Source organism: Lepisosteus oculatus, chromosome 17, assembly GCF_040954835.1.
Source record: "Lepisosteus oculatus isolate fLepOcu1 chromosome 17, fLepOcu1.hap2, whole genome shotgun sequence".
Classification (NCBI taxonomy): domain Eukaryota; kingdom Metazoa; phylum Chordata; class Actinopteri; order Semionotiformes; family Lepisosteidae; genus Lepisosteus; species Lepisosteus oculatus.
Genome location: NC_090712.1, coordinates 9,176,310 through 9,201,968, shown reverse-complemented (window position 1 = coordinate 9,201,968; position 25,659 = coordinate 9,176,310). Strand labels below are relative to the sequence as shown.

General features: G+C 39.9%; 1 protein-coding gene across 7 annotated transcripts in view; it reads right to left on the bottom strand.

Moving 5' to 3' along the window:
* Positions 1–7,495: 7,495 nt before the first annotated feature.
* Positions 7,496–25,659, bottom strand: part of sertad2b (SERTA domain containing 2b) — a 42,373-nt gene continuing 24,209 nt past the window's right edge. The window contains exons 1-3 of one of the 7 annotated variants that reach the window (XM_015363154.2): positions 24,100–24,775; positions 15,490–15,694; positions 7,496–12,487 (exon numbers count right to left, since the gene is read on the bottom strand). In XM_015363154.2, the coding sequence (XP_015218640.1) occupies positions 11,473–12,483 (1,011 nt within the window). In that variant the 5' untranslated portion in view covers positions 12,484–12,487; positions 15,490–15,694; positions 24,100–24,775 and the 3' untranslated portion in view covers positions 7,496–11,472. Of the gene's footprint in view, positions 12,488–14,938; positions 15,469–15,489; positions 15,695–24,099; positions 24,776–25,659 lie in introns of those variants that run through there. The other 6 variants (XM_015363157.2, XM_015363153.2, XM_015363155.2 and 3 more) reach the window with 6 other exon arrangements.

Sequence of the window (25,659 nt, the reverse complement as noted above, 5' to 3'; positions counted from 1 at the left end):
AAACACAGAGAATAATACATCAGGCACTCTTCTACTGCAGTGTCAAGAGAGAGTATCTTGGCCCTAATGGCAGCTATTTCTAATTTAGTATGTAGTAGTCTGCATTTTTTACCTGTAATTTAAAAACCGCTTCGAGTCTGATCTTTCCATTATTCTGGTGAAAAGCTTTTGATATACTCCAGAGAGCACAAACTTGCCATTAGCTTATACTACACTTTTAATTAGACTGATGTTGGCTGCCTTGCTTTTTCAATTTTCTTACTGGTGCAACAATGAATGGTGTTAAAAATGTATTTTACTGTAAACTAAGAGATGCTGTTGCCATTATTGTTGTTAGGTTTGCCATCCTTTTATAAACAGGCCCACACATAAAAGATGTGCTTTGCATGACCCCAGTGGATGTTAAGGCAAGCGATGTGCACACAGTCTAATACATTTAACAGCAGTGGGAGATTGTGGTTATGTAAATGACAGCTTCACAGAAAATAACATCAGTTAGAACAGTCTCATAGTCAAAAAGAACAGTAGAATCTATTGAATGTGATGCACAGAAGGAGCTCTCTCTGTATATAGTTTTGTCCCAGGAGGACTGCTTTAGGTTGTTCACAGCTCTGGATTTTATCAAATGATGAGGGTTCAAGCTCTCAATACTGATGTTGTTGTACCTTTGGGTTCGGTAGTTTTCTCCACTTCACCCTGCCAAGAACTAGCAGTTACGTACTGTAGGTGTAGCCTGTGATGTACTAGAGTGCCTCATACAAAGGTTGGGACATCCTTACCGTTAGAGAAAACAGAAACAGCTCTGTTCATTTTGAAAGTGTCACACCCTGCCCCACCTCTGCTGGGCAGAAGCTCCTTCAATTGGCCAGGAGCCTGGTGTCGTGATATGAGTGGTGAGGAGTTCCAGTCTTTTTCACTTCACTCCCACAGGTCGGTGCTTTCACTGAGTCCTCTAACCTTCTTTCCACCTGCACTCGGACACCTCCATCAAATCACTTCATTGCTCCTGGAAACATTGAGAAATTTTCTTTCGAGAAAGAAAAAAAAGTATTAAGTACTACAGATTTGTTTGAAGTATTCTTACAGGTAAATTGAAGTCTCCTGCATCCAAAACCTCCAATAATAAAAGACAGATTAATTGAGGATTTAGTTAATGGGCACTGGGATTAGCAATTACATTCACCTGTTAACACTGGGATGTTCTCACTCATGAAGCACTAGACAAAACAATTAGAGCTGTTGGTTGTGTCAGAACAAAAACTGTAGCTATTAGGTGGGTAACATCCTTAACAGTGTTATCATCCTGTAGAGTTTCCCAGATTTACCAGCAACCTTAGTGCCTTGTAGTCAGAACTGATCAGATGTCAGAAGATAAGCAAGGCTGAATCTTGTCAGAACTGGCTTGAGGAAACGCAGGCTGTTGTTGTACTGTGTTGGTGGACCAGTAGGTGATACTTTTCCCTCTGGTGAGGGAAACCAGTGCGACAGAGGACACTGCTGTAAGAAGTCCCACGTCAGACAGTAAACTGAGGTCCTGACTATAATCGCCAACAATCTCGTGGTGCTGTTTGTAGAAATTGGATTGCTAATCTGGGTTTTCTGGTTAAATTCCTCAGTGGGTAATGGTAAATTGTTTGAACTATACGGATCCATAATATATTCTTGGGCTCAAACTTTACTGACTTGAAACATTTATTGGCGTTATTTGAGAGACTCATACAATCAACAGCAAAATAATTATAATAATCACACTGACTGTGCAGACCCCTGCAATCCATCCAGGGGGATGGTTTATATTTTGCAATGCCTTTAAGTTATTTTTTTCCTTTAAAGAATCAGAAGGGTGAGGTAAGACAGAAACATACAAGTCATTCTAAGCTCAAAAGGAAGAATTAAGACATTTCGTGTGTGTGTTTTTTAGAAGAAACTAAGTGCAGGACCATTATGCGAGGGCAGGAAGGATGAATTCGTTAGAGGAGCAATTAGTGTGAGAAAATGAGAGGAGAGATCACGGTCCATCAGAGGAAGGCGAGACACTGGAAGTGAGCTCACTCGGGGGTCCTCTTAACCCAATGAAAAAAAAGCATTAAAAATTATTCTGTGTGTTTGCTTGTGAACCGTCATGGCTGATGAACAAATTGTGCGTGACACTTGCACTGCCCGGGGGGGGGAGCGACCCATCAGCAAGCACGCATGGACACGCCTCGTCGGAGCCGCTTTGTAGGACCGGACGCCTGCGAGACTCCCGCTGCGCCCGCGGCCCGGGGCGACTCACAGACGCGCCCAGCTCCGGCTGCAGCCGCCGCCGCCGCACGGGGGAGCGGCCTGTGCTCCTGAATGCGCACTGGGGCAGAGAGCCCTCACCCTCTCATTCAGTGCTCCGCTGATAAAGCAGGAACAAGAAAGGCAAGATAATGATGGAGATGTGGTTACTAATACTCGGTTATATAATCACGTTACAGCATTTAGTGTTTTCTTTTCCTTAATGGCATGAATTTGGTGTCACATCATACATCATATATGCGAAGACACGGTTGCATTGAAACACAGATTTATTTGGATAATTTACGTTAAGGCGGTAAGAGTGTCCCTCTCTATCTTCCTCACTGCTCCCCTTTTTCTCAAGTTAATCATATACTAAATTGTAAAAACCTCTTTATACGTACAGTATGTTATCTTATGCTCTTACACATTTTTAAGATTATGCTCTGTGGTTTGCGTTTTTGAATTTAATGGAGAAGAGATTCCTGCTGTGTCAAAAGAGCAAATCGGCACTAGAACACGAGGTGTCAGGTGCAGGGTAAATTCCCTAGAAATACAGGGTACCTTTTTACTGGGAAACGTGGAGACGTGACAGGATTTTAAAATTCCAATTAAACCAAAAGATTAACCTACACCCATCAACTGTTTACTATCCCCCTCCAATATAACGTTTCTTCAGGATAGTCATTACAGAAAGTTTAATAGTCACTTTATCATGTAAGCAACTGCAATATTAGAAAACTACTATTCAAAAATAAACATTATTAAGCAACAGTAATTAGCAAAGGTGCAACATGAATTTGCAAGTTAAGTTAATTTAAGGGGCATTGTAAAATTCCATCACGATTCAAAGTGTCCCCGAGGAACCTGGAGTCATAGGGCATAATTAAGCCATAAATGAGCCATAATTTAATAGTATATACTATCTATTTTAACCCTCAAATTTATCCTTTGTATTCCTTAACTCCAGTGCCCAAGCAAATAGTTTGAGCTGCCCTGTCTGTAAATTCAGGCAACAGATAAAGACTGGTGCTCCCAGCTTGTCTCAGTCCCTTATTCTCCTAATTAATTAGTTCTAAAAGCTACTCATCTCCTAATTGATTCACAGTCACGGCTGTTCAACTTTTTCACTTAATACAGATGAATCCCCCAACAGCAAAAGCTCGACACCAAAAGAAAAGACGGGAAGGAGATCAGAGTGTTGGCGTCACATCTTTGACGAAGTTGCCAAACAGATGCAGGAAACAAAACTGGTCCCGCATCTAACATTTGGAACGTGGCTGCACGGGGTAACGTTCATTTATTTTCCTGGCAACCAAAAGTCCTTTGTCTGCACAGGATTATAAGCTGCAATCCAGGCCCTTTGTCTGCTGAGTTCCTGATACAATTTTATCAAATCACAAGATGAGAACATTGCTTTGCGAAAGCTCTTCCATGCACTATTGCGTTTGAGCAATTGAGTCTTGCGTTTTGAGAGCCTTCTGGCCAAAAAAAAGGCTTCTCAGGAGTTACTTAGTTTGGAAAAGTTGCAGTGCGGGCTTGGCTACACAGAGCCCAGTGGGATACATGAACAGCAGTGAGAGGCCCATATTGCACATTATTATTAAAAACCTCTTCCAGAGGTTACCAGTTTCTGGCTATGTGTCTACCTGTTTCATTACTTTCATACATGCTGCTGATTTGCTGGCAGTGTCACACCAAGCACGACACACGACAGCCTCTCTCTCTGGCACTCAGGGTCTTGGAGGTGACAGGATATAAATGTAAAGTATCTCCAGGGCTTCTTTCTTGTCATTCTTTTCCCATTTGGAAACCAGAGTCAAGCACAAGGCTATAAAATACAGAAAATATAGAAACCAATGTCAGACACAAGGCTGTAAAACACAGAAAATATCACCAGAAGTGAATATGGGTAATTACAATACTGTGGAAGAATCCTTAACCTCTGATTTATCACCTTGAAATGAGTTTTGGAGTTTATGGTGAAGCTTGAAATCGTAATGCATCTCAGATATATTTTGATTTAATATTTGGTCCTGTAGTTGCTCGAAGCAATTTCTAGTATGTATTTTTGTGCATCAATAACATTTTACTTGCCTTAGAAAAGGTAACACACAAAAAAATACTTGAAATTGCTGAGTAATTCAAAATCGGATGACCATTTTATATTTGTTTGCTTTGGATACCGAAATACTGTGAGTTCTGTTTTAAATACTTCTTCAGTGTTCCTCAGTCTCATCCTTATAGAAGAGATCTTAATTTACCTTATGAGAGCTATGCAAACTTTTCCATCATTAGAAATTTGACAATTAAATCTGGAAACAATAATTGAGAAAAAATAAATTTATGGCCGAAAGTATACTGTATTTAATTACACATCTCCAGCACACATTGTGAGTAGGGTGTGTAATATACTGCCCAGCTTTAATAACATGCCATGTTCTGAGAATTTCAATGCCATATTGATAAATGCACTTGGAAAATTCCCAACACATATTCATCAGGAATGATTTGTTTTAACTGGATAATTTCTCAAATGTAGATATGGAAGTAGTTTTTGAATCAGAATGTTATGTGAAATTCATTATCCATAAATACAGACCCAACTGCATGGCAATAATTTTATTGTAGAGTACTCTGTACAATTTTGTACACTCACATTGCAAAAAGAAAATTGCTTCTAATCTAGAGAAGAGCAATTTAAATGGGAACAAAATCCAATCAACTCCCTTTGCAGGTGATTACGAAGTAAGTGAAATCACTGACACATGGCTAACATAGCGATGGTGAGGCAGACAACACTGGCGTCTAGTTACACAACATTTTGAACAAACAAAAAAGATGAGGTGGAGGTGTTGAACTACACCTCAAAAAGAACATTCAGGAATAAGAATTTAAGCCAGATTAAGCAAGGTTCTCAGAATCTGTATGGGTCAGACAAAAAAACAAAAAGCCAAATTAACAAGGAATGGAGGTTACATCCGCTCTGAAAAGTGTAAGGTAAGAAGAAAAACAATATTTTGGCTGTGGAGGTTTCTTCAGGTATGTGGGAATGCACCAAATGAAGATGTGAGAAAGAAAATGATATAAAGGAGAGGGAGGTAAATATTTCTACATAGCATGCTCCATACCCCTACAACCGTTTGTGTAAAGTGTCTTCTGTTCTTAGTTTTGAATGCACTTTATCGTAGTGTCCTCTTGTGTCCTCTCATTCCCGTTTCACTGCTGGTGTGTGAGAACGGGTTCAAAGAGAAAACTGGGAGACAAATTCCAGAGGAAGCATAAAAGCCCATGGCAAAGGACGGGGGATATCGCAAAAGATAAAAGCTTCCCCCCCCGTTTTTCCTCATTTCACTTTCTGACACAAAGGGGTTGTGGGAGTCAACCAGCTACGCAGGCAGTCGCCATGTTGTTCAAGCCTGGCGTCTTTCAGGTGGGAATGAAATCATCATGCCAATTAGGGACTAGAAAACAAATGTGCTAGTTGGGCCAAATGGCTGCCTCTTGTTTCATTGAACAAAACAAAACCTACACTCACCCAAAGAAGGCTCCACGGCTGAAACACGTTTTCTTTCTTCTCTTTTCAGCATGGAATAAACCTATTACTTGATCCTTTGCAAAAAAAAAAACCCATATACAAATATAAAAGTCCCAAAACATGAAGACAGCTTTTACCTAATTGAAAGTACAAATATATTCTTTACTGTATAATAAATGCCAAGAATTTAATGTTGGCAGTATAATATTAAAGTTCAAAATGTTCACTTCTTTTGAATAACTCCAGCCTTTTGTTTTCAATATTATCTTGTAAAGTTGTTTATACTGTACATTCCAAGAGCTATCAGCATGTGAAGTTTTTTCTGTGAAAGATTTAGAAGTTTTTTTTCTTTCAAGCACTTAGTTTTCAAGGCTTTGATTAAGACTGTATAAAAAATAACCAGTTATACTAATTCCCACTTATTGTAATACAGAAACACAGGGGGGGCAAACTGAACACCGAAAGGGCATTCTGTTCCCTAGTTGGTTTCAGGATGATTTGAAAATTATTTGCAATACTATGTTTATCCTTTGAGTGGAGAAAACTAAAATATTACTTCAGTGAAAAACAGAAAAAATAAGGAACCTATATAATGCAGTGAGTACATTTAAAACAATTCTGAAACTTCCAGGGAAAAAAAGATACTTTCTTGAATTTCATTTTCTATACAACGAAGTGTTAAAGCTCTGGAAAAAAAGGGTGAGAAAATGTTCCATTCGTAGGGCATACGGAAACACAAAGGGTTTAAACAGATTAAATATAAAAAAAATTAGGCTGACAGACCATTTTTAACCATTGGACTGTTAACGGTTTGCTCAACTGTTTAACTTTAGCACAAACCCTTTAATGCTGCATGACTCACTGTTCTGTGATTTTTGTCTTGCTCCAGTTGCACATCAATGCACCACTTTCTAAATGTGGCACTATCAGACACCGCTATACGACACAGCACTGAAAATAGATGATCACAAACTCTGCTTGAGTCATCTATGTAAAACAGTAGTATTTGTGATGCAGAGCGAAAGGACACTTCTTGTGAAAATAATGACTTAAAGAAGTCATTAAAGACCATGATGCTTCTCTGCTTTGCTCTCATATACTGCAATATGCTGCTTCAGAGACTGCAGGGCATGGGTAAATACATGCACTGCACCTGAACTCAAGACATGCAGAGAGACTGCTTTCAAGCATCAGGGATCATCTCCAAAGACTTTGAGGGCATTTGGGAAATAAATGGCAAACACATTTCAGGCTACATTACTATTGTACCAAGGCTCCACAGCCAAAATGTTGTGAATTTCTTCTCTTTTCAGCATGGAATAAACCTTTACTTCTTCCTTAGTAACTTTGGTGACTCTTTGATGACAGGATACAGAAACTGCTATGATTTGCCAATTATAAATTAAGGAGCTACTAAGACAATGGGTTAAACAAAATCTTACAAAACACCTACTGTCTGTATTAAGAAATGACACAGTCCTCAAGGAAAATAAGCCCACGAATTCTGCATTATAACACATATTGCTGCATTGCAGGAATATTAAATATCCTAAAATAAATTTAGCTTTGCACTCCTAAATTGGATAGAGAATGTAACATTCTCTAAAGCAGTCAGCTAACAACAGTGAATTTAATGTTTCCATATGTTTTTTGGCATGCTTTGCCATATCCTAGAATAAAAGACAGGGATAATGGTAATATTTTTACAGTTTATTGTATAATATAAAACTACAAAAGTAAGACTGCTCAATTTCATGTACACCTCCACTGTTCTGATACTACAGCCCACACCTTGGTGCAAATACAGTAATCAGTTTGTTGTTTTTCCAGATGAATATGTTGGTAATATTGCATAGAAAAAGGCACAGCTCCAAGGTCTGTGGAAAGAAATACAGCCTCCTTTCAAACAACTGCAGAGAACCCTTCCCCCACATGTATGTCTAAGGAGTTCACACTCCCTAACCCCCTGCAACAACATGAACACAATCTTCTGCACCAACTGGGAATGGCCGCTGTTTCATTAACACAATTTAGGCTGGGGTGGGTGGGATAGGAGAAAGTTTATAATAAAAACATTTAAAAGTTTTGAAAAGCTTCCATGAGGTACATTTTTTTAACAGAAATTTGGCATTAAGATTGACATTTTTATCAAGGAGCCTTTAGACTCCAATGTCTGTGATTAAAGTGTGGGTAAAATAAACGCCAACATCCCCAGCCTCCTAAAACCCACAGAGAAAGCCCTCCTCAGGCTCGGCCTAGGGAGTGTGAACAACACATTTGTACAGAAGACCAGAAACAAAAAAAAATGTTCAAACATGGCTTCCACCCTGGTTCCATACAAAACATACATTCCTAAAGAAGATTACATTCCTGCCATACATTCTGTACACATTACAATCCAGATGTTAGCGTCACAATAAAATAAATATATTTACACGGGAAATAAAGAATAAATAACTTAATGAAAACAAAAAAAAATCACTTCAAAACCAAAGATTTAATTATCACCATCATTGTTATTGCCCAGTCAGCTCTCTCCTGGTCACTGCTGCTGCAATTGTTCAACTAGCAATTTTATATACTGTAGTCATTCCAATATGTTTCAATACAGCGAGTCCTATCTGTTATCTGACATGACTGCACTGGGAATACCTTTGTCAAGGTCATGAGTTCATGTGTGTAAGAGTATTCACTCTGCTCAATGGCCATAACTACAGTGTAGTGAAGACAAAGAGTTTGAGCATAAAGGCTTTTAACATCAACTTCATTTTGGTCAGAGAGGGAGGGAGACATCCGAGATATAAAATGGTCTGTGAAGTTGGTGCACCAGTGGCCTGTGGTAATCTTTACTAGCACTGGCTTTAAAGCATTCAGCAGCAGCAGATGGGAAGACAATTTCTTGTGCGGGTGTGCACCGAGGATGCTGCGCTATGCAGAAAAAATACAATGTCTTCATCTCCTTGTCCACAGCACAAACAGCACATTGGGAAGCTTTGCGTTTTGCATTTTTATTGTACTGATGAAAATAATTTCTTAACTTACCACACTAATTTAAAAAATCGCAATATCAGCATGCAGCATGTGGGATGAAGTAGTTTAAAATATGTTCTGTGTAATAACACATTTTATAGCCTATGTATATTATTTGGTCGTTTTATAAAGCCTGGGACTTTTAAAGGTATACAATGCAAAATGCTGTTTGCATATTTGGAATGAATGTCAGTAAAGTAGAATATTTCCATTTTATAATTAGCAAATAAAATAATGGTCCCTTTGAGTGCAAATTGTAGCTGAGACAGAGCTCTATCTTAAGAGGCAGCTGCATTAGCCTACTACTGTATGTGCTAGATCTGTAACCTGCTCTCCAGATGCCCACCTCCATTAAAAACTGAAGGAAATAAAGGAAATCTGACTGCTAAGTCTTTGCCAGGACTTGCAATAGTATCTCTCAAAAAGAGGTTTATGGAAATGTTAGTGTGTGTCTTTAAATCCCAGTGCAGATACCAAATCACAAATAAGGACCCCTACTGAAAAAAATGTATATTAGAAGATAAAAAGCTGCAACTTTAGTGCAGAGTGTACCAATCACCCTCTGCAAGTTCCTTCATCATATTGCCTCAAAAGCTGTGCAGTGATTCAAAGTGCCAGCCTGTAGCACTGCCTCATACAAGACAGATTCTGTCTGTTCAGTGATAAGGAGAGAGCAGACTGCACTTAAAACATTACTGGATGACATAGAACATGAAAAAACTTAAATAAATTAATATAAAAGTTACTCCTAAAGAAGCCATACTCATCTCAATATTATAGGTTGGAACCCTGCACACAAACATCTATAGTACCATTAAAAGGCTACAAATGCCATAGTAATTTTGGCAACAGGCATGATACATTGCAATAGTATCTATACTATAAATTTACAAGACAATGAATTTAATTTAAAACAAAACCATTTTGGTGCAATGGCGGGTTCGCGACAAGTTTGCAGGTTCAGATTCTTTAGGGATAACATGCATAGGAAACCAATTCTTTGTTTTTTTAGAAAAAAAAGTAATGTGAAATTGTAAAGCAATTACATCAGTGAAACAAGAGACTCTACAATATTGAAAATGCCAAGTGATGTAATGGTCTTGGCTCCTAGTTTCTGGAGTGGAGGCAGGTCACATATAGCTCACCAGCTGTCAGTCTGAGTGAGGAACAGGCTGAAGTGCAATGGTACTCAGGCTAACAGGGTACTTTCTGCTTCTGCAAAGCCCTGGCTGAACTGTATGGGAAGGCAGAAGGTCAAAGCTCTCCTACAACATGCGTATAAGGAATGTCTGTCAATTCATTGTAATGCTGCATTGTAGGTCTTTTTAAAAACAGTTCTCTTATAAAGGTATCAAAAACATGATGATTTCACTCTGTTTCTGTACTTACATACTGTACAGTATGCAATGTGTTTCCATGTTTCTGCTGTGAATACAACAGAAATAATCAGTTTTAAAGCAAAGGGTAAATATATGTATTTTTACAGCTCACATGGCTATTTAACTTTTACATGGTAAAGAAATTAATTATATCAACTCTATCTATAAGCTTACAAATAAAATAAATTAAAAATCATGGTCAATTAACCATTATACATTTACATACATAATGGTTACATATACATTGTATATATTTATACACATTTTTTAAAATATTCAATCCTTGACATCTTAATTTAATGGCTCTGGAGACTAAAGTTTCATGTGTTTGACCAACATTTGTCACAGTGAGCGGTTTGTGAGAAAATTTATTGCCAGGAGAGAGAAGCACAAAATCGATGGTGACGTTTTAGTTCAACCTTTGAAAATACACATGAATATTTGACTGAAACCCCGCAGACATTGCTGAAAGTACATTTGCACCCAGTGAAGTTCTAATGCAAATTAATTTGCTCCAGTATTTTGAAGTATTCACATATAGAATGTCACAATATTGTTATAAAAGTACAAGCCAGTGTTGTACATTTGAAATCCTAGGAGATCAGTGAGCATGTCCTATCAAAATAGCTACTTTTTTACGAGTAAAAACTTTTGTAGGTCTTTTAGAAAACAATACCATTCGATTGCAGAATCAGTATAAAAATATAAAATAATTTTGGGCAGCAGTTTTAAACAGCCATGTTATGCAACAGTCAGTTTAGTTAATGCCAGAGGTGACAGAACTGAATCAAAACAGGGCAATGAAACAGGTCGGAGAAAAAGAAAGATTAAATAACACTTGCCTTGATAAACATTGCTCAACAGTAAAAAAAAAAACAATGCACATGCAACACAATCCTTTGTTGTATATACTCCTTGTGCTTAGCATTTGAAGTTCATTCTTTGCACCAGAATAAAACTGTTTGTGGGAGTTATCAAGTCTTCTGTAGGTAGTCATGTCTTTTTAGATGACTTTTCTTAAAAAATAAAGACAAATAACAGAACCGGAATTTACAAAGTGGTCATACACAGATGAAGGCACTCAAACTCTGCTAGAAGCCTAGTGTGATCCTTAATTTCTTCTTTTTCTTGGAAAGGCAAGCAAAGATGCATGCACAGTGTTGTGAAGTACTGGGTGTTGTCATTATTACCAGTATATAAAACTGTACAAAAAAAAGTAAGGGGTTCCTGTAGAAAGTTTCTTTGATTTTATTTTCCTGTCGATCAGGAGCCCACAAGCACTTCCATGATGTGGTCCAGTTCCGTCAGGTCCATTTTAAAAGGCTGATTTGGGGTTACCGGTTGGTTGTTGTATGGAGATAAGGTCTTGAGGAGGTCGTCGGCAGTTACCGGAGCAATTTTGGAGGTGGTTCCCGTGGCAGACGTGCAAGGGTCGAAATCGTACATCGAGGTGTCGATATCGGCAAAGAGGATGTCATCCAGGGCCAGGTCTGTGAGGAAACCCGTGGAAGTCGTGATCTCCAGGTTACTGGAGGGAAGGGAGTCCATCAGTCTGGATTCGGCTGCTGCTGCCACTTTGCTCTCCTGCTGCGCGGTCAGTCCTTCAAACTTTTGGCTACACACCTTGCCGCCATCTTTCGAGTTTAACGCGGAGGGCGGCTGGGGGAGAGGGGAGGCCGGGGTCACGGCTCCGGGGGAGGTAGTTGTCGGACAGAGCTCCTCGATTTCGTCCAAGGCCGAGGAGAAGCTGTCCTTCACGGCCGCCGTGGGCGGCTTGGCTGGGCCGTCGGGGTGAGGGAGGAGGTGGGCAGCCGAGGACGACGATGTGCAAAAGGAAGAGGCGTCGTCCTCCAGGAGCGAGGCCGGGGTGAGGCAGGATTCCAGTGGCGTGGTGCTCGCGAGCAGAGAGGGCTGCGCGGGGGGGGACAGACCGCCGAAGGCCGGCTGCGCCTCGCGGTAGCCCTCGTCCAGGGCGTCGTCGGCCGGCTGGGAGGCGGAGAAGAACATCGGCCGCAGGCTGCCCTCCTGCTTGAGCTCCTCCTGGATCCGCCGCAGCATGTTGTTGATGAGCACCCGCTTCTCCAGGCTGGGCTCAGTCAGGGCCCGGTGATTGTACAGCTTCATGAGGGAGATGTTGAAGATGGTCTGCCTCTGCAGGGTGTAGGACACCTTGGAAGGGCCGTCCCCTCCGGGCGCCCCCGCCGCCGCCACCGCCTTGCCTTCCAGTCCATCGTCATTCTCGTCCAGCTTGCGCTTTGCCCCTTTACCCAACATATATCTGCAAGACAGAAGCGAGACCAGTCAGCGTTAACCCACACCAGCCCCTGCGCACACAGGCAACGAAGCCAGCGGGGACCGTCGCAGAACTCCCCCGCGACTCGCGGTCCGCCCCCCTGAATTTCCGAGCGCGAAGAGAAACGTGATAAAGTCCCAGACGAAACCTTCTTCTTAACCCGGGAGCAGCGCTACAAGATTCAAAAGTCGACTGCAGTGGTCCCAGAAACCACCCCACTTGATTTCGACCTTCTTCGAGAGTAACGTAAGAGAGTGCTTGCGTTGTGAAACTTACCGGGAAACACCACGTCACGACATGGAAAACAATTCAAGCTGAACAAAACTAGAGTAAGCATATTAACCATAGTTAAAAAGACACTGAATTCCGCTTCTTTCTGCGAACGCAATAAAAAATAAAAAGGTGATGGCAATGCTGACAGAACAAACCAAAGTAACATCAGTTCAGAAAAAGTAGCCAGAAAAATCAACCAGCTGCAGTAAATTCAGTTTATTCAGCTGAGGGAGACCTTCGGCAATGCTAATGAAAACCCTTTCGTGGAAAACCAATCATTGAAAACCACTACCAAATCTGGTCATGAAAATACAAAGGATTTACAACTTAAATGGGACCTTTAAAAAGCCTTCTGAGAATTGAGAGGTTACTGCATTTCTTTACTCTGTGTCTAGTTCATTTCGAGCATCCGAAATTATAGGGGAGGATGGTGATCATAAAATGACCAACCATTACACAAATTTAGTGGGGCTAGTTCAATAACAGGCAGGTGAGCGTAGCTATGGTCCAGTTGTAGGAGTATATTGTGCAGAAATGTGATGACTTTTAACAACCAGCATCACCTGTTAGAAAATAAAACATACTCTTAAGGACCTGCTACTGTGTGAATAAATAATTTTAAATACATGCGCACATTTTGAAGTTCAAATCTAAAGGTTTACAGAATTACAGGATTATAGGAAAATCAGAAATTCTGTCATCCAACAGGAGGTAAAGCTAATTTTCAATGTTAATGACGTCTCTCTGCAGCTTTAGAAAAAATAATTGTTTTACTTTGTCAACTAGTCAGCAATTGCAACCCATATTGTTGCATTTACCCTATGCATCTCTACATATACACACAGAATAGCAGATGTTGAAAATATGTATAGATACGCTGCAAACACACAGCACAGTATTTATCACGTTCCAGGTTTACACATAGTATGGGAACAGCAATCGCAAAGCATGTTGCCATCAAAGCAATAGGTAAATAGCATTTGCCTTTAGAAAATAAACATATCTGAAAAAGAAAAAACATCAGGCACATTGATTAGATGTATTTTTACCTTGACACCATATATCATGATCTGAAAAATAAAATGAATAATATAGCATATATCTAATTTAGTAAACATTGGACTACACCCAGTATGAACACCAAATTCAGTTTCCACCTTCCTTTGCAACTTAATAAAGGAAATTTTAAATGGAAGTTCTGTAACTTAATTTACGGTACAGGAAACATTCTTAAGCAAATTTGAGTGAAAATAAATTATCAACATACTGCTGCTTATGTGAGCTTCCAGGAAGTCTGTAGCTGTTTCTGACTTCCTGTATAAATGGCCATACAGCTAATAGACATTTAAAAAAATACTAACCATAAATGAGCTGTTTTGCACACAAAAGAGTATCAATGACTGAAGAAAGACTCAAAATCCTAAACTTGCCCACCCAGAAATCAAAAACATGTTACTACAAGTAGTAACAACAAAGTACATCTTTCTCAAACTTAGCGACTCGGTACTGCTAAATAACATCACTTTCACTTTCAATAACAAATTTATTATTTTACATAACGAAACGTATTTCTATATATCCATAAGACAATGTACAATTTTAATAGATTTTTTAATTGATATTTCTTTTGTTCTATGTCATTGTTTTGCGTTTTTTTCTTGTGTGTGATGTGTGGTAATGCCCATGATTGAAATATTCCACCATCACATGATTACTCACTATGACATGAAAAATCATCGGCACCTCTGTGCCCCAAATCAGCAAGAAATGTGACAAGAAAAACGTAAGATTAATGTCGCACACTAAAAACACACAAATGCTTCTGGAAACAAATTAGTTAGCTAAAGAAAAATGAAATCATTCCCACATGACTAAGAACATTTCAGCCAGCTTTTGAAGTGGAATAATGACATATAGGTTGCCGTCAAAGCAATACGTAAATAGCATTTGTTTTAAGAAAATAAGCATATCTGAAATATAGTATATGATGTATATGATAACATCTCAAACTTATCACTAAAAGAGTGGTTAGCTAAGTAGACCATACAATTATTTCCACTACATTAAAAACACTTTTTCAGGCTAGGCTATCAGTAAAGAACACCACTGCATTAAAAAAGTAAAATAAAAAAGTCAATAAAAACTTAAAGGGGCCAAGCTTACCGTTTCTTGTTTTTTAACCACCCGATCCCCTACACACAACATACTGTAGTCTCAGAAGCAGAGGTGCTGTTGCGAGTGGAAGTCCTGCCAGGCTGACAAATGAACAGCTCTCCCTCTGCTTATCGAGTCTCGGGCTCAATTCTAAGCAACCAAGTTCTCAGGAAGTAGAAGCGGTTGAGCCAGCCGACTCGCTGGCGTTACCATGACGAGCAAGTCAGCTGGGAATCCACCTGTGGGGGGGTTTAACCCTACGCTGCTGTTGTCGTGACAAGCAGAACTCAGAAAGTCACGATCCGAGTTAAAAAAAGGACCTCAGTACAGTTTAAAAACAGAAAATAAAAAGCAGGCAGCCGGCACAGCATAAATCCAACAACGTTGGGGGGGGGGGGGGTAATTGTGAGAAGCGTCCAAAGCCGGCTGTATGAGGTCCTTCCCCCCCTCGAAGTGCAGGCGGGAGTTTCTACATGGTGCTCTTTGAAAGAGCCAGATGCCTCCCTAGCCCCACCTTGTACACCCGATATGTGAATTTTGTTTAACCAGAAATTACTCACTTCACATGTGTGCGGTACTGTGCAGGCAGTGGCTGGCTGCCTGGGTCCAAAGGCTGGAAGCCGAGGTGGGAGAGACCAGCTCCTGGAGCAGGCCTGGAGCAGGCCTGGCACTCAGCTACAGAGCCTCCTCGACTGACATCCTGCGCAGCATGAGCAGAAGCGTGTTCTAGACCTCTGCTTTAGAGGCTCCTAGAAGTTAACAATGCTATAATGTACAGTAGAAAAAAAAAAACACACTGACACAACGTTTCTACAGTCCTGTGCCGAAAAGAGTTCTGCAAAAAATACTTAATGTAGTAACAAAAAAAGTAACTCTGTTGGAACAGTTAATGAGGACTATTACATTCTCTGGTTGAAGTCATATTTTTGACCGGACAGTTGGATACAGCTCTTCACAAAAGACTTTAAAAAAAAAACTATCTGATCAATGGTCTTGTTTAAAGTATCTGTCTCCTTTTAACTAGGCACTGTGCTTTTCAGACTTAAAGTAAACATGATTATTTATTAGTTTTTGGGCCAATGAGTGTACTGGTGTTCGTCAAACCAAGTTCTGTGTACAGATGACTATATAACCAACCATCATTTTTACCCACGTTTAATAAAAGCTTGAACCTATATACAAATAATAAGCAGGTTCTGGTCAAAGGAAAGGTTCTGAAATATTTACTGGTCCAAAAGCAGCTTGAAGCTAAAGAAAGAATACAGATTAGCACAATACAAATTGAAGTAATATTGATTGATAAAATTTTATTTTAATTTGGAAAACAAATCTTTTCCTTTGAAGAACATTCTAAAGGGCCTGGAAAACACTTACTTTGCAGCTAATCCAGTAGTTTCCTAGATACAACATGTTCCAAATTTTAGTAGTCTGCAAGTACTGTTTTTAGGAACAGTAACAATGAGGGTTTGGCCAGAGATGTAAAGACATTTGTATATTTTACAACATCATTGCACTATAACACCATCCTCTTAAAACAGTTACAGGACTTGCCATCTTCTGTACTGACTAAACACAAAACGCATTACTAGGAGTTACCATATCTAGCTTTAAACATTAGGCCATCATTTGCTGTTTTCATAGGGCACAGAAGTGTAATCAGTAGGCTACAAGAAGAATTACCGTCAGAACTACAGTACTGTAAAAAAGGTCCCGCAAACTGCTCTATCCGTGGACACATTTCACAGAATTCCCACCATTGAAAACATTTTTTCTCTCCTTTGCCTACAAAATATATTAGATAAACCTAGCACAAATCCTCCACCAAAAAAGAAAGAAAAAAACAACTGCAAGAAAATGAAAATCAACCAATAGCTGTGGCTAGGCGCATCCCAAAAAAAAATGTGAATAGAGACAGAGCTTCTCATGATATTATGATACTGTAACTTGATACAGCTGTTTCCATCCCTGTGTTGAGCTCTCCTCCCTTCCTTCTCTACTCACAATATATTATTTCGCTGGTGTCCTGGCCAAATTTCTTCCGGCCTTTACCAATCATGGCCTTCTAATAACCCCTTCTATGAACTGGCTTCATCCCCACCGATAGTTGGTGTGTGACGAGTGTATTGTGCGCACTTTGGCTGCTGTCACATCATTCAGGTGGGGGCTACACATCAGAGGGTAATCCCCATGACCTGTAAAGCACTTTGAGCGGCGTGTCCAGAAAAGGGCTATATAGGTGTAAGGAATTATTATTAGTAGTAGTAGTTGTTGAAGTACTGAGGCCACTGTCAGCTCTTTGTGTTTGTAAGTAGTCACATATCGCGATGAAACCTACCCACAGAGGCTCCATTGTCCACAAGCTGTTCTCATAATTCTATGCCCTCTTTAAAATATTTCAAATGGGGGCAGGTAGATTTGCAGCAAAATAACAGTGGAAGACAACACGTCTGTGTATCTCCTTGCCTTGATGTACAGTGCTTACAAGGCGCATGCTAGTTAATGCACAGTTTGCAAGGCACAAGTGCGGCGCTGGTGCACAGGGAGTTCAAGGCCACTGGGAAGACTCCTTACTGCGGCACCCATGGCTGTTCCCCCGATTCTGAACTGGAATCAGGGGACAGGAGCTTTCCCCTTTACAGTCCGCTGGTGCCATGCGGGTCAGCAGATATCTGGAAGTACAGTTTGTACCAATGAGCACCAAAAAAACAACCCAAAGTGGAAAGTAATACTGGCTAAATAACAGTGGAAAAAACAAGGTTCACTATTCTGTTTCTGTCTGGTACCCTTTACTGAAGCAAACAGAGATATACACAGCTTACAAATGTAAGACTTTTAGTCAGGGTTTCCTGAGTAAGCAACTCGGCACCAGGTTTTGGAAAAGTACAGGACAACTATTTTGATGATTTCCAGAACAGTATCTTGAAGCCAAATTAGTGTAACATTTTGATCATCTTTTCCACTGCAGAACATAAAAAGGTCACAAGGAGGCCTATAATGTTGAAAGTGCTGGCGAGGACGAGGGGCTCACAACCCTCTGAGGCAGTGGTTTCCAATCCTGGTCTTGGTGCCTCACATACCTGAAGTTTTTATTCCAGCCCACCTTCAGCAGATAACTGAAACCTTGCATGATCCATGATGTTACTTCAATTGAATATCTGCATTTTGTTTCTAATCATACAGTAAGTTTGTGACTTTATTTCACTTACAAAATAAAACTTAAAAAACAGTTAAAGCTCCAACACGTGAACAAACAGTTCACATTAATCTTATTATAATGAACTGAATGAAGGGTTTGATTGACTGAGGGCTCAGATGGAACAGGCTGGACTGGGAACCAGTGCTCTAAGGAACACTACACCATTGCAAATGTGACCTCCTTACTTACAAATACTAGAACTAGCTAAGGAGATACACACTGATTGTAGGTAGCATAGTAACCACTTGGATACCATATATATTCTGCAACACACTAAGGGTATAGATTTACACCAAAACTGAAGACCTACAGTATAATTAACAAATAATAAAATTGCAGCTAGGGTACATAGATGAAGATTTAAATTGCAGCCTAATCTCTAGGAAGACTGTGGTCGTAAAGATGACAAATTTACTGATGGCATCCCTGCAAGAGCTGTATTTTTGCAGGGATTTTTCTCCTTAAAACCTAATGCAATGGTAAAGCTTTTTGGTTATGCTTTTCTAAAACACTTGCTTGAAAATACCTGCTTTAAACAGCATAAAACAACACAAAAATGAACAATGATTTCAAGATTGTTTAATAATCATATTTTATTTTAAAAAACCTACACCAAACTGATCCATGCAGCCATTACTGCAAAATAATTCAGAACAGAAAACTTCTTAAGAAAAACAACTATCACACAGCTTCACTTGCATACCTTAGGAGGTGCTCTCCAGGTAAATGTACAAATTGTGCAGGTTTTTCCTCTCCTGTGTTATCGCTGAAGGGACATGGTGCTGGCCTGCACACATACAAAACTGGTCAGACCTGCTTCGTAAGTCATAGAAAGTTCTGCAGGACTCAAATACCAAGCACTGAGCTTTTCACAGTTACCAACCCCTTTATAGGAAATCATCTGGACAGCTAACATTCAATGACTAATCATTTGATGATTAAGAGTTGTATGACAGGAGTTGAGGTGGGTTTTACAGAAATGTGTTGTGAAATGGTATAAACGAAGGATGCAATATCGCAGTCATACAGAAATATCTGTCCTTACTACTGTGGCTGTGTTAATGCACAGTAACTGTAAGCACTGTTCCCGGCACTGATTACAACTGTATGTAGAAGATGCCAAAACACATTCATTTACTTGTCAAAAAAAGGATTTCAATTTTCCTACATTTTAGATTAATCCTACATTTATTTTAGACTTTCAGTAGTGTACTCGAAGGAATTTGAGCAGGGATGCTTCTTAAAAAGTCCACTATAATGACACCAATAGCTCTCCTCTTGGGATGTGAAAAAAATCACAATCAGCAGCCCTGACAAGCTCGTTAGGAAGCATGCTGCCAGACAGATTCACTGCTGACGTGCTTTCAGTGCTGAGAATCCTTCATACACCTTGAACTCCATCTTCCTCTGAAACAAGGTGAGGGAGAGATGTTTTTATGGTCAAAATGGAAGAGTGATGGAATATGTGCCACACTACAATACAGAAAACCTTCCTTACTCTTCTGAAAATGAGATACTGTGAAAAGCCATAATGAGGGATATCACAGTTTTTATGCATAAATATCCATATATACTTTTCTGCAAAGTATGTGAATGAACCCAATTTAACTTTAATTTCAATTTTTTGCACAAATGCTCTGTCTAAAGCAGAATTAGGGAAAATCTATTATTAAAGTATTATCAAACCCAACAAGAACAACACTTAACCCTGCATGTTTCTGTGACACTTGCACAAAATGCTTCCATTTAAAATGATCATTATTATTCTTGTATTACAGTTCTTAGTCTTCTCATTGCCATTCTAGAATTTTGCAGATAACAGCAAAGCCTTTGAGTACTGTACAAAAAGACCAAATGCCCCAGGAAAAACAAAATGATATCAATCCCCTCCTACAAACATGACAAGCTTTTAATTTTCCATGGCAGACTAATTAAAGCCCTGTTTGCTAAAAAAAGGAAGCCCTAAAAGGAGAGCTAGGAGCAGAGACTTTTTACTGTCTGAAAAGAAATGTAAAGCTATCCTGATGGGCTGGTGAAAGAGGATGTACTGACTTTTGCGACAGGGTACTTTCCTGTCACGCTTCTCAGCTGTAATCTGGAGGAGGTACCGGCACATTTGCTCTGATCATCGTTTCAAACTCACCAGGAAAATACCTTGCTAATATACACAGAATGGCACATAAACAACAGCCTGCTTATTGCATAGCAGCTGAGTTAGGATTACAGTAGGTCTAATCATTTTTGTTTTTTGTACTGGTGACTATTATTTGACACTCCTTAGATAACGCACTAAAACACTTGTTCAGTACTGCCCTCTGAAGAAAGGGCATCATGCTGAGGCTGGGGGGTTTAAAATCAGACTTTCATATACTTTATTGATCCCGTGAGGGAAATTGCAGAGCAAACTACAAGTATACGCATAGGATTATACATGCTGCAATATTTCAAATACATGTTCCAATGTTCGACTGCCAGAACAATAAATAGGTTATACAAGAGCTTCAACAAAAACCAAATTCACCCTGTTGACTTTAAAATGCCGAGTGTTGAAGGAAAGAAGCCTCACGGACAACGATGTACTGTATTTTAATGGAATTTTACAATTAGACACATTTAGCAGACCTTGATCGCTCTCTAGTGTGTGCAGTATTCGCTCTTTGCACTGTGTAATGGCAGCCCTCTCTTTCTGACACAGATTCTTTGCCAAGGAAATGTTGCAACCGAAGCTATCATCTTATGTGCCACATTCTCAGACTTCCAAAAATAAATGGAGAAGATAAAAAAAACTAACAAGAAGGAAGATTCTGAAAATCAGGTCATTAGACATGTCTACATGTAGGAGGAAACTTGACTTTTTAGAAGCTACACTGATATATTCAAGACTCGTATACAGTACAATATATGACGGACTTACCAAAACATTTTAAATGTAGACATCAAACAAAAATACAGATCAAACAATTGCAATTCATTTTAAATATGAAGGGTGATGCAGTGCCAAAATGAAACCACTACAAAGTTAGTGTCTGGTCTGCCTGAGCATCACAGTCTTGGAAGCACAGATCCACAGACCTCATCAGCTTTGGACAAACAGATGTGCGGTATTGTGCCAATCTTCCTGTGAAGCTGCAGCCTGCTAGCAAACGACGGCCAGTCACAGTGGTCTTCTGCCGACAGCGTCGGTGGGTTGATCCCACAGATGTTCCACTGGACTCCAGACAAGAGAAACAGCTGGCCATCGCAAGACCTTGACATTGATTTCTTGAAGCTGTGCCTTTATAATTTCAGCACTGTGTGGTCCTGCTGGAAAACTTCACTTCTGGATTGGCTTGCAGGAAAGGAAAAAACTTTTGGCTCAAAACGTTTGTCAGTGCATCACGGAGTACCTAAAGTTTGCCCTCCATCTCCATCAAGGGTGTCCTTGTGTTAAAAGAGATTCCATATTACTTCACCACACTTCTACCACCCCTCCTCTTGGCTGAAACAATGTGGCGGACAGCATAATGTTCACCATGCTGGCTCCACACACAATGTCTTCTGTCAGGTCTGTCAAGCGCCATACAGCGTTCATTAGTATATACAGCACTCCACCAGTTCTAATGTCCTCTGGCCCACAGAAGATGGCAAATCTGTCTCTCAACTGTCAACAACCTCAAGGAAAAGCCACAGAGCACTCATGCAGACAACACAACACAGTTATTCTAATAAGAAGCGTGTTGTTTCCTCCCAAATGCGTCATACTGTGCCTCCATCCTGTCCCTCACAGAGCTGGGGTCTCCTCTGAACTCATCTCCTGCTTCATGAACATCTCACTCCTCAATCAACTACTCTCAGTCATGCCAATAGCAACCAGGTGTACTTAATTAGTCGAGAAGAACCTCACTGTATTTGTCCCAGTGGTTTTGTGTTAAATCAAGTGTCTTAAACAGCTCTTTATACTGATTCTTAAGTAATTTCTACAAATTTATCAAATTCTAATTCTAATCAAATACCAAACAAATGACCTGGAGATTTTATGAAATCAACATGGTGAAGCTCTAGATTTTGTAGAAGCAATACTAATCAATGAAACTATTTTATCTTAAAACATGAATGACATTACAGTTTGTAGATGCCTAACAAGACTTACTGGGCATCATATTGATCTTTGTGTAATATTTCTTAAATTTGAAGTGCACGTTTACAAAACTTCACACCCGAACACTCAGTTTTGTAAACAATTTTAAAAAATCAGTTCCTTGTGCTGTAATACTTTGATGCAAAAGCAGATAAAACCATCTTAAATAATGTTGGCTAATATAAAAGCCACTGTAGATACATAGTCCTATACAAGTGACTGGCTTCTCAAACTAATTTATCCCTTCTGACCTGTTGGCTTGATTCAATTAAATATGTCAATAAGTCAGCTAATATAAACTGTTGAACATATTGTAGCGTGAACCTTTGGATCTACAGAAACCAGACTTTCGCCTTCATTTAAAAGGAACTTCTTATGTGCACACCACAACTGTAGATCAATCTGGCACCCTGGTTTCTAAAATTTACATTTACAAATATCAACACATAATTCTCTCTAAACTTGATTTGCACAGTTTATATAATATGCAAAAACAGAAAACGAATTCCAAAACATAACAGTTGTAACTCTAATCATACGATACAAAAAATCCATGTACAGAATGTACATGTACTGTGATTATAAATATGACCTCCAAGCCTGACGAATTGAAGAATCTGTGCTATCCTTGCGGAACACGTGCAGAGATATTAATACATGATAAAGGGCCAATGAGCCTGTCCGACAACTTTACACCTGGCTCACGGGCTTAAATATAGAACTGAATGGGTTTTCAATGCTGTGAGCCGACACCGGGTGTCCAAGTTAAAAAAAAAATCCTGCAGCAGCATTTGCCAAACTTTATTCGGGAGTGCGCAACAATAATATTGACATGTTTTTAAAAAGAAGGTTTTCTACTCTCGGCATTCATGGCTAACTGGGGAGAAGTATTTAGAAAATATTGTTTCACAAAAACAAATATTTTACTGTGAGGGTTTCCGCAACGTTTTTTTTCTTCCGAAAAGTGACTTGTCTTGAAGAGTAAGAGCTTCTTCGATCAACTGCGCTATGATACTTACTACGTCTAAATAAATTATAAACGGGGACAAGAAGCAGCATGTGACATAAGGCGAGTTACACTGCTAAGAAACCTCGCCTCCGTCTCATTACACCAGTTAAAGTTAAAGGCTAGGTGCATCGTACTGAAATCGTTATGTAGTTGCCAACTGTAACACATAATTTACCGATTAAAATATTACCCAATGAATCAATGGCACTACAAAATAAAAACCGAATCAGTAATCAGATTTTAGAACCATACTGTAGGCCGTCTCAGACGAATGCTTTTCCATTTTTTTTCGGCACAGTGAAACACGAAACTGAGTCCTTTCATTTCCTTGAAGTTAGCCAACTCAAGCGCTCTTACCGCTGAGCCCGAGTCCACAGAAAACGGGAAATATTAAAAAAAAAGGGTGAACGCCAAAGGCTCTAACCGGGAGGTCAACCAGAGGCGTTAACTGACCTACATGCAGCTAAACTTTACACACTGACGCGTACGAGCACTGTCTGAAGGCAAAACAGTGTAACACCATGACTATTTGTATTTGAGAAATATCAATTTTCAACAACAACAAACAATGTGAATCGCAGTACTTAAAACAAATGTGAAAAAAGTATGTGCAAAATTAAAAAGCGTGCCGTCGATCTTTACTTAAAGGTTTTGTTTAGGGTTTTTTTTTGTGGGGGGGGGTTTGCATAACCCAAGTTGCAGTACTGTACAGCAGCCGGTGCTCTTTAGCTACTCATACGGACACCGGCTCCTGTTAAGCTAATGCCTAACGAAGATTTCGTTTACAAGGGAAGACAACTTACTATCGTGCATTTTATCGGCAAGCTGTTACAAAAGCTTAAACTTACCACATGCAGTTCCACCTGAGAATTTAAATAAAGCATCGGGGTCACCGTCTGGCGAACAGGGCTAGCTTCATGCCACTCAGAAAACTGCATCGGCAACTCCTCACATTGTCGCCCTCACTTTCCACCTCCGGGTTCTCCTACGAGCACAGACCTTCACACAATGGCGAGGGGGGGAAATCCGCACGACCACTGATGGAAAGCGAGAAAAGAGCTGCCCCTATTCCAACAGCTCGAAAGCTGCCCCCCGAAAGAATGACGTCAAGCGAAGCTGTGGCTCCGCTGCTGCCGTCTGCCTGCCTGCCGACTACACCGCGTCTGGCCTCAGCGAGGTCCGCCCCTCACACACACATTCACTCACCCTCACCATCTCTCTCTAACCCCCCTCCCTCTTTCGTTTTACACTAGGCAGCTGGAAGCAAGCAGCGACTACAGCCACAGCAAGCAAGGCTACACACGCTCCTACTCGGGATAAATAGCCAATCAGATCCAGGATTCAGGCTGTGAGCTCCAGGTCTCTCATGTCTGTTACATGTGCCTTTATCCCCGGGGGGGCAAAAGTGCTCATATAAATCTCATGCCGCTGCCAGTAGCCCTGCCTGCGCAACATCAGGATTCCAAGAGTAACACTAGACAGCCAAGCAAGTATTACAACACGGCCAGTGACAATAAGGAGCCCGACTCCTGCACCCACTGCTGGGAAGCAAGGGGAAAAAAAACTTGCTGCAAAACGAGCAACCGCAAATATTTCAAGCATTTAAGTTATTCAACAACTTGAAACCGGTCAACAGCTTCACCTCCTCAATTACCAAACATGTTTTTGAGCACAGCAAAGAGAAGTCAAGTAGCTGCAGAATTTTCCCCCCACAAAACTAACTTTTTACATGCACACATGATTTCAGCCGTGCAGATTTACAAACATCCCATTAAGTATAATACTTCTGAAAAGCGAACGGAAATCTTACTAATTAATAATATGAAAACATATTATTATAAAATATTTAAGGGTGTGGTGAGAAATATTGGGATGAGGGTTAGAGGTGTCTATAAACATGTTTTTTTGGTGAGAGTGGTGATATTAGTCAGACTTGAAGTCACATCTCCTTACCTTTCTCATGAATTAGGCGTCTTTTGTTATTTGGTTAGCCATTCATTAACAGCATGGTCTCCACAAAAACAAAGATTAATTGTTGCCACCCCCACCCCCATCTCTCTTGTGTGGACATTTTTACAAACACGGGGATGTAAGTTTACAGACAATTGCTTTTGTGGATGTAAAACTTTGTCATTTCTATTTATCTATCAAGTAGCAATGAATGATTGATAAAGATCACCTTGATATATTCTTTCATATCACACAAGTTTAGTTTCGGTCAATCATTTAAGATTTTCATTTTAACATGTAATGTCCAATTTATATTTAACATACACAATGTACAGTATGGCCGATTTATTTTTAACTGCAGAGAAATCTTGTTAATAAAGGCAGATGCATTACACAAGTTAAAGGCTTTCGCATTCAAACAAATGCAGTCTACACACTCCACTTTCATACCAGGATAT